Genomic DNA, 9,486 nt, shown 5'->3' with positions numbered 1-9,486 from the left:
TTTTTTTTTTGATAAAAAAACCCTGAAAATGTTATTTGGAAAAGTCAAGAAATATTAGAAATCCCCATTTCATTTTTAGTCATTCAATTCTTGATAAAAGGAGATTTCTTTTTGCCCTAAAAGGAACTTGAACTTAAATTAAAGTTATTACATTTCTTTTACTCAATGTCTGATCCATTTAATGATTATTCTCAAAATAATGAAACCAATTCCGATTACCAAACAACCACATTATCTTGTAGTGTTCCAATACTTTCAGTTTTAGCTACTGTTTTTGGATGGATTGGAGGAATTATTATTTTCTTCCTTGAAAAGCAAAATGTTTATGTTCGTGCTGTTGCTCTTCAATCTTTCATTGTTAATGGTATTATTTTTATGATTACTCTTTTCTTCCTTATTTTCTATTGGGCTGGAGTATTCTTCGTTGTTTGTTTCTGGATTATGTTTGTTATTGCTATATTAGTAATAATTGCTCTTGTTGTTCTTGCATTTATCAAAGCCAAATCAGGTGTATTCCTTGGAATTCCCTTCCTTGACAAATGGATCCTTAAAGTTGCTAATCACTAAATTATTCTCTTTAGTTAATTGAATCTCAATTAGATTTGTTGTTTTAATTTACATAATAAAAATATTAAAAAATAAAAAAAAATAACATTTATAATAATGAATTTTCATTCGTAAATAAACTATTTTTAAAAGAAATAGTTGTTGAGTCTTCAGTTGTTTGAAATGATTTTGGTTTAAAAGAAACAAAGTTTTCATTTGGAATTGGTTGTGTTAGTTTTGGATGACTTTGTTTTGGTAGAGGAGGTGGTACTTTCTTCTTAGTTTGAAGAGAAGATAACATAACTTCACTTTGTGAAAGACGTTTTTCAGGTAAAGGAGGTGGAACATCTTTTTCCATAATGTCTAAAGGAGACAAATGAACTTGTTCAATAATTTTAGAATGTAATTCTTCAATTTCATCATCTACTTTTTCTGCAGGTTTAAAAAAGAATTTCATCATAAAATTTGCTGGAAGTCCCATTTGGTTTCTATTAACCCCTTCAGTTGGGTCTTGAAGTTTATCAATTCCCATAGAATAAATATAATTTGCATCAATAAAAAAAGCAGGAAGTAATATTTTTCCTACTACTACTGTTTTATCTTTAACCTCTACAGTTAAAATAACCATTTGATCATTGACTATTAGTCTGTCTGTGAATGAAATAGCAAAAGATCCATCTCCAGTTTGAACCCATTTTTGTGGATATTTACAAAGTTGTGGTTTTGGTTCTGAATGAGACAATGGTGTAAAATAAAGAACTGGATGTGCAACATCATTAAAATCACGTGGAACTATACAATGTTTAAATCCACTAAAAGTAACACTTTTTAATTGAACTTTATAATTAGGTATTGGAGTATATGGAATTGTATTATTAAATACTTTCATATAATAATCAAAAGCATAACAATATCTAACTTGGGGAGGAGATGTTGATCCTTTATTAATTTTTGATCTTCTTTTTGCAAAAAATTCCATAGCTTCTTTTGCATTTGAACAAATCTCAAGTCCCATTAATACACATGAACAAACTAATCCAGTTCTTCCCCTTCCTGCTTTACAATGAACACAAGCAACATTGTTTGGATCACTTTGTAAAAACTTTACAATTTCACCAACTACTTTAAGTAAGTGATTGAAACGAGGAGGATGATGATCCAAAAATCCAACGTGTTGAACTCTATTTTCAAATTCAAGTGAAGAATATGATTTTTCTGTTAAATTCCAAATCATATAATGATGTGGATGATGTTGATTTAAATACTCTGCAATTTCATTTTTAGAATTTCTCCATTGTTGAGTAATACCTGTAGTAGGTATTCCCATAGCAATAAGGTTAGGAAGGATATAAGTGAGGTCATAGTCTGTTCCATCAATAGTGATAATGTTTTTATCTTCAGCTACTATTCTTCTTAACATGGTTTCTTTGTTATTTTATTCTAAATTTTATTTAGTTTTCATTTGTGTTTTAATAAAATTTTTGTTATGTAAAAAATAAAAAAAGAGAAAAAAAAAAGAATTAAATACAAAATGAGTTTGATAAACCCACAACAATTCATAACATTTTGTGAAGAATTATACACAACTCCTAATAATCAAAGAAGGAAAGAGCTTATAGAAATATTACCTATTTCATTAGAAAAAAAAGAGGATCTTTCAGATTATCTTTCTTTATTACTTCAAACTGATAATGTTTATGCACAACAATACATCATATCATTAATACTTAATTCATTTAAATTAAGTCCATCAACTTTTTTATCTTGTTCAAATGATATACAAACAACTCTTTTAAAAGTAATTCAAAAAAGTACAACTCAAGGATTTATTGCAAGGTCGTGTTATAATTTGTTTTCTATTACTGTTGTTTATTCATGGAAAACCCCAGATAATTCAGAAATATTTTTAACAACTATTAGAGCATTAGTTAATTCATTAAAACCAATGTTAATAAATATTGCAGTTCATTTAATATTTTGTGTATTAGATGGGGCACAAAGTAATTTTTCAAAAATGAATTTAGAGAAAAATCAAATATCAACAATTAAAACAACAGTTATATTTGAATTAATGAAGTTATTAATTTCTCTTATAAAATCTATTCAACTTATTCCTAATAATGAAGATTTAATTAAAACTATATTAAATTCATTAAATTCAGGAATTGGACTATGTCATTCTTGGCATTATGATGAAGAATATGTTAATTGGATTCATTTGCCTGAAAAAATTTATGTTGTTGTTCAGGATGAAGAATTTTATCAAAAATTAATTGAAATATATGGCGTTTTTGCTTCTACAACAACTTCATCAGTAGTAATGGAATTATTATTTGTTCTTGCTTCATTAAGACAAATAAGTGTTCCTAATGCAATGAGTAAACAAAGGGCAGTCGAATTATTATCATTATTTATTCAATCAGTAATTGATAAAGAAATAGGACTATACACAAATGAAAATTTTGTACTTACATGTCGCTTTTTAATGAAATTTAGAACAACTCAACTTACAGGATCAACAACAACGACTGAATGGTTAAAGTCAGTTAGTAGATTTACTATTAAAGTATTTCAAAGTAATAATATGGTATGTATTTCTAATATGTTAAGTTTTTGGATGAAATATACTTTATCAATGTTTAGATATCCAGAAAAAGCACAAAAATGGAATATAATAATTAATGAAATATGTCAAGTTTTTATTCAATCAATGATAGCAAAAGAAGAATATTATTTTATTCATGACCCAAGTGAAGACCCTCTTCTAAGTGAAGAACAAATTCAATTAATTTATGAAACATACGGACCAATTGCAAGATATTCTTATGAATCATTTTATAGATATATTAAGTCAATATTTAATAAAACAATTCAAGAATTTGCATCATTATGTTCTACACCATTAACAGAACAAGGTAATTTAAAAAAGAATATTATTTCAAGTCAACTTGCTTTTATTATTGAAATGGTTGTTGGAGTATTAAAAGCTAAATTAATAATGGCAACAGATACATTATCTATAACATTAGACACATCTATATCTAATATAATTTTTCCATTTGTTATTCAATATAATCAATATGTTCAACGAGCTGGATATATTAAAGATATTAAAGAAATGGAATCAAGTGGAGATTTTAGGTTACAAAAGGCATGTATTAATTTTATGACAGTATTTAGAACAACATTAATTGCAAAAAATTCTGTTAGTAGTTTAAGTCAAATGGAAGTAGAAAGAATTGCAACAACGGAAGATTTCTTAAAGTTTTATCTTGAAATGGTTTCAACAATACTAAGTGAATGGAGACATTCAGTAGTTATTATTACTAAATGTTTAGAGTTATTTACAGTTATTAGTTCATCATCATTATTTAATTACCAATTATTTAAATTTGAAATGGTAAGAAATATGGTAAGTCAAAATCATATTTCATTGTTATCTAATTTTAAAGGAACACCAAAACAATTAAAAAAAATACATTTTGAATTATATAGAACATTAGGAACAATTTTATTTAATTGTAGATTATCCATTTATTTACCTTTATTCTTAAAACAATTTATACCAATCATTGAACAAATTCAATTATATATTAAACAACCAAATTCAAATTTTGATACTTCTATTATATTTACTTTATTTACTGATTTACGTTCTGTTATAATAACATCAAAAGAATGTGAAACTGTTCCTATGTGTTTATATGATTTTCTTATTGTTCATATTTTTCCTTTAATAACTCCATTAATTTCTTTATTACAAAGAACACCAATTCTTCTTATTCCATTATTACGTTTACTTGGTGATATTGCTTCAAGTAAAAATTTTCAAGAAAATTTCCCAATAGAATCGCCTAATTGTATGAGAATATTTAAAGGAATAACAATGGCTACTGCATCTTTATGTGCTTCATTTATTCAAAATTCAAATAAAACATATCAAAATCCTTATTTAGAATGTTTTAAACCAATTTGTCTTTGTTTAAGAGCTATGTCAGAATGTTTTAAATGTAATTTGGTTAACTTTGCAATATTTCAAATATATCAAGATAATAGTGTTGTAGAAACATTAAATGTTGTTCTTGACACTGCTTTAAGAATACCATTTAATGCATTAGAAGAGTATCCAAAAATAGTTAAAGGTGTTTATTCATTTATAGATAGTTTATCTTTAATTTGTAATTCAAATGTATTAATATTTACTGAAAAAGAATTACTTAATATTCTTCAATTAGTTATTAATGGAATGAAAATGAAAAATGGAGATATAATTTTAAATTGTTCTCATTTTCTTAATGGATTATTAGACTCTATTTATTCTTCTATTAAAAGAAGAAATTTTGGAATAGATAAACTTGTTCAATTTTGTTCAAATAGTTTTGAACCAATTCTTTGGATTTCTTTCGATAATATTTTAAATGATTTTGATATTTGGGCATTATCTAGACCTATTCAATTAATCTTCTTGTTAAGACCTAACTCTTTTGATACTTTAATGCTTGCGTTAACGAAAAAAATTAAATCACCTATAAAACAACAATCTTTCTTGAATTATTCTTCTACTCTAAAAAATTCAATTGATCCAATTTATAATGATGTCACTCAAGAACGTTTTGAAGAATCTTTAAGACAATTTGTACAGTGTGTCAAACAACTTTTTGATTGAGAAAAATAAATGGCTTCAATTTACTTTTTATCTATTTTATTATTTTTTTATTATTAAATTCTTATTAAAAATATTATCTTTTTTCTCATTTTTATATGAGTTATACTGAAAACCATCACTCTCTTCTTGAAACTAAAAAACAACAAGCACTTACTCAATTAGAAAAAATGGAAGAAGAAAATGTTCCTATAAATCCAAATAAATATATTAATCCTTCTGTTGATGGTGAACCTTGGAATATTACTTTATATTTGAAACAAGCTAAAACAAAATAATTTGACTTTTTGTAATATAAAACAAATAGTTAATTTTTATTTAATATATAACACAATTTATTTGAATGAAGAAAAAAAAAGTAATCTGGAAAGAGAAACAAATGAACTTAAAAAAATTGAAATGAGCGAAGATCATATCACATCACCACTAATTAAAGCATTAACACAAGAAACGCCAAATCTTATCAACTCATTCGCAATATTTGGAGTTTCTCCGAGTACATCACCAAATACACCAACTCCTCAAATTCAAGAGTTATATAAATATCCAGAGTCTTATAAATTTCCTCTTAAGGCTGAACAGTTTATTGTCCCAAGAAATCCTACAATTATTCCACTAACAAATAATGATGTTTTTAAAGAACAACCAATTCGATATATTACTATTCTTCCTGGTGAAATAGAAAGTGTGTTATGTGTATGCATACAACAAAATGAATTTTTAAATATTACTTCAGACTTAATAAATCCAACAGGACTTACAACACAGTTATTTAATGTCAAATATTATACACAAAGAACGTATTGCTTCACAACTACATATCCATATTTTTTGGCTTTATTTCCTTTATTGCATTATATTGCAGAACATAGTTATCGAAATAAATTAGAATATTTTTATAGTGTTGTTCTGCGTGTAACATTACTTTCTCCTAATGTTTGTTTAAATCCAATTAAACCATCACTTGAAGCATTTGTTCATTTGATCTTTCGTATTCCACAAAAACAATCAAATCCATTATCTTTTACAATAGAAAATAATAAATATACTTTTGCTAAATCATCACCTCCTTTACCATCAACTCCATTATCTCAATCTATGTCAATGGTTGGGGATTACTCATTAATACGACTATTTTGTACAATGTCTGTAGAGGAAATATTAAATATATTAAGTGTAATGTTATGTGGGATGGGTGTTATTCTTATATCAGAAAATATATCCACTGCAACGTCATGTATTTTTGGATTTTTAGCATTATTTTATCCATTTTCATGGCCAGGTATTTTTATTCCATATATTCCTGATGAATTATTTGAGTTTTATGAAACACCAGTACCTATTTTATGTTCTGGAAAATATCCACCTTATCAATGCAGAGTAAATGCATATGTTCAAGAACTTGATCAATCATATTTTTCATTTTTTATGTCAAAAATAAGTCGTTCTTTTATATCATTACAACCAAATGGTTTTACACTTCCTTGGAGAAGTGAGTTATTAAAAAAACTTACTGATTGTATAAATAAATATGTTCCCAAACGACCAACAATGTATGATAGAGAAAAATTTATTGAAATGATGCCATCAGAAAGAGTTATTGAATTTTCAAGTGAAGTAATGAAAATTATGAATGAGTGCTTATATAGAAGATTAGAAAATAGTGTTGTTAATTTTTGCACAGAAATGAAAGAATGTTCATTGGACAATTTTATTAAACAATTTCCTCAAAAATTTAATACTGTTGGTGCATTATTTATGAAAAAATTTGTTGAATCACAACACTTTAATGTTTGGTGGTATCAATTAGGTTTAAATACATTAAAAATTAAAAGTTCATCAAGTAAATGATATTTAATTAAGAATGATTTTTAGATCATTCAGTTAAAAAGGTTTAAATAAAATTAAAAGTTTTAGAATTAATCATTTTTCACCAATATTTGTGTACATTGAATAAAAATCTTCTTTTCTTTTTGTTGGTTTATAAGAAATACAAGTTCCAATTAATAATATTACTATATGAATAATTTCTAATAAGGTAATTAAAGAAGTAATAGTTTTATAAGTATTATGTGGTGTAATTAATACATGATAACATGTTGGTAATATCTTCGAAGAACAATAATTTCTTGGTTCTTTCCATCCACAACAATTAAACTATGAAATAATTAATTTTCTTAAAAAAGAAATAAAATAACACAAACTTCATTTTCAACACCAATAAGTTGTTCTTTTTTTATTATTGAATTAATTGAATAAGTTGTTATTGAATTAGTAAATATTGATAAAATACAATACATAATAATTAAACAACCAACAGAAATTATTAATAAATACATTTCTTTTTTGTTATAATTTATATATTGTTTAAAACAATATATTGAATAACTAATAACAATTATTCCTGTTATTAATGAAATATGTGTTACGGATTTACTTGATAATTCATTTTCTGGATGCCTAGAAAATAACGCATTTGTAATTCCATGAAATAATAAAAATATTCCAATTATAATTATGGTTAGATTAATATACTTTAAAATTTGTTGTCTTGAAGGAATCATTAATTCTTTTATTCAATAATTTTTTTTTAGTTTTCTTTTTAATAAAAAACTAAATTTAAATTTTTCATTATTTTATTTATTTTTTATTTTTTTTGTCAAAAATTTTAATATTTCTTTTTATAAATTCTAAAAATATTTATCGATAAAAAAAAATGAATTAACAGATTGTTGATAAATTCCATTTTTATTACCTTTTTTCATTACCATTAATTATTGTTGTGATTGGTCATATGCCAATTTACACTCTTTTAACTCTTTTTCTCCAAAAACAATCCCATCTGCTGTCATAGAAACATTTCTCCACTCATCTTTTAATGTTGCTTGTCTTAATTGAACTACCACTTCATCAATAAGCCCATTAAAAAGATCACCATGTATCAATAATAGAGCAGAACTTACCTTTACTAACCAGACAAATCCTTCCAATAAAAACATATCCCATATTTTTAATGTTACACATTTATCAAAATTAATACTAAATAATGCTGTTAACCATTGACCAACAACAAGAAGTAATGGTGTATCTTTTTCTTGGAAATATTTAGTTAATGAAGGAACACGATGTTTGATAACCCACTCAATACAAAATACTGCGAATTTTAATAAAGGTAATCCATCACAAAATAGTCCATATAAATTTAGGTCTTTCATAAAATAAGTAAAAATCCATAATGTATCTTCGGGATTTTGGGTAACCAATAAAATTTGTCCTGCCAAAAATGACATTCCTTGACAATATCCTGTTTTTGGTAATAAAATAGCAAAAGACCGTAAGATATCTCTTAAATCAAGTCGTTTATCTTCAGTCATTTGTGGATCATTTGGAAATGTTCTATTTACATCTAAATCAATTTTTTGACCAATTTTTTTAAATTCTTCATCATTTATCATTCTTACTTCAGCTTGTGCACATAAACTTTGAAATAAGTCTGGATTTTTTATTGTATATTGTTCAGGATTAGCCATTGTTAGCCAGTATCTTAGTCGAGTTTTATTATCAATTGACTTTACAAAACGACGAATAAATGCTGGTGCTTTCATTTCAATTTCCTCCCAATCATCAAATACTTGTTGTGCAGTGTATTTAGAATAGTCTGGTTGTTGTTCAAATGAAGATGGTGTATCTTCAGGTTTAGATGGTGTATCTCCCATAAATTAAAATGATATTCCCAGATGGGAAATTTCCTTGTTTTTATAATTGCAAGTTCTAAATTTTATTCCATAAGAATTTCTCATGATAAAACTCTTTTTTGTACAGCTGCAAAAATACTTTAGTTGCTAACTTATTAAAATGTGATTCAAAACAATATCTTAACAAATCCCTAAATTAAGTTTTGAGATAGGTTAAAAAATACTCAAAAACTAAAACATTAAATTAATAAAAATCTTGGGGAAACTTATTGGAAAAGAGAGGACATAAACATAACTCAAAGAAGTAAAGGAAAGAGAAGTGCTAAAGGTGAAAAGAAAAGTCAACTAAAGATTTTTCAACTAGAACTTCAAACAACTTGAACTTGAAATTTTCAAAATATGAGGGAAGTAATAACAATACACATTGGTCAAGCTGGATGTCAACTTGGAAATAAATGTTGGGAGTTATTTTGCCTTGAACATGGAATTCAACCAGATGGAACAGCTATTGCCAACACTAATGAAAAAAGGTCAGTTATAACTAGTGATGGTGACACTGCTTATAATGCCTTTTTCCAAGAA

At 25.6% G+C, this 9,486-nt stretch overlaps 7 protein-coding genes across 7 annotated transcripts; 4 read left to right on the top strand and 3 right to left on the bottom strand.

Moving 5' to 3' along the window:
- Window positions 1-165: 165 nt before the first annotated feature.
- ENU1_058970 (hypothetical protein) lies at window positions 166-567 on the top strand (the record flags this gene model as incomplete). The annotated part of the gene is made up of 1 exon (XM_008858100.1): window positions 166-567. One exon carries the CDS (start codon window positions 166-168, stop codon window positions 565-567), a length of 402 nt encoding a protein of 133 aa, XP_008856322.1.
- An 88-nt stretch (window positions 568-655) lies between these two features.
- ENU1_058960 (phosphatidylinositol-3,4,5-trisphosphate 3-phosphatase, putative) lies at window positions 656-1,966 on the bottom strand (the record flags this gene model as incomplete). The annotated part of the gene is made up of 1 exon (XM_008858099.1): window positions 656-1,966. One exon carries the CDS (start codon window positions 1,964-1,966, stop codon window positions 656-658), a length of 1,311 nt encoding a protein of 436 aa, XP_008856321.1.
- A 111-nt stretch (window positions 1,967-2,077) lies between these two features.
- Window positions 2,078-5,212, top strand: ENU1_058950 (Ran binding protein, putative; the record flags this gene model as incomplete). Its single annotated transcript, XM_008858098.1, has 1 exon — window positions 2,078-5,212. One exon carries the CDS (start codon window positions 2,078-2,080, stop codon window positions 5,210-5,212), a length of 3,135 nt encoding a protein of 1,044 aa, XP_008856320.1.
- A 396-nt stretch (window positions 5,213-5,608) lies between these two features.
- ENU1_058940 (hypothetical protein) lies at window positions 5,609-7,060 on the top strand (the record flags this gene model as incomplete). The annotated part of the gene is made up of 1 exon (XM_008858097.1): window positions 5,609-7,060. One exon carries the CDS (start codon window positions 5,609-5,611, stop codon window positions 7,058-7,060), a length of 1,452 nt encoding a protein of 483 aa, XP_008856319.1.
- A 72-nt stretch (window positions 7,061-7,132) lies between these two features.
- ENU1_058930 (hypothetical protein) lies at window positions 7,133-7,773 on the bottom strand (the record flags this gene model as incomplete). The annotated part of the gene is made up of 2 exons (XM_008858096.1): window positions 7,133-7,366; window positions 7,414-7,773. The coding sequence occupies 2 exons, from the start codon at window positions 7,771-7,773 to the stop codon at window positions 7,133-7,135; spliced, it is 594 nt and encodes a 197-aa protein (XP_008856318.1).
- A 210-nt stretch (window positions 7,774-7,983) lies between these two features.
- Window positions 7,984-8,925, bottom strand: ENU1_058920 (TBC domain containing protein; the record flags this gene model as incomplete). Its single annotated transcript, XM_008858095.1, has 1 exon — window positions 7,984-8,925. One exon carries the CDS (start codon window positions 8,923-8,925, stop codon window positions 7,984-7,986), a length of 942 nt encoding a protein of 313 aa, XP_008856317.1.
- A 378-nt stretch (window positions 8,926-9,303) lies between these two features.
- On the top strand, window positions 9,304-9,486 carry ENU1_058910 (tubulin alpha chain, putative; the record flags this gene model as incomplete). The annotated part of the gene is made up of 1 exon (XM_008858094.1): window positions 9,304-9,486. A coding segment is annotated over one exon (151 nt), but the record flags the coding sequence as incomplete, so codon positions are not given.

This window comes from Entamoeba nuttalli, assembly GCF_000257125.1.
Source record: "Entamoeba nuttalli P19 unplaced genomic scaffold asmbl_3195, whole genome shotgun sequence".
Lineage (NCBI taxonomy): Eukaryota > Evosea > Mastigamoebida > Endamoebidae > Entamoeba > Entamoeba nuttalli.
Note: the sequence above shows the minus strand (reverse complement) of the source record. Positions and strands in the feature narration are given on the sequence as shown.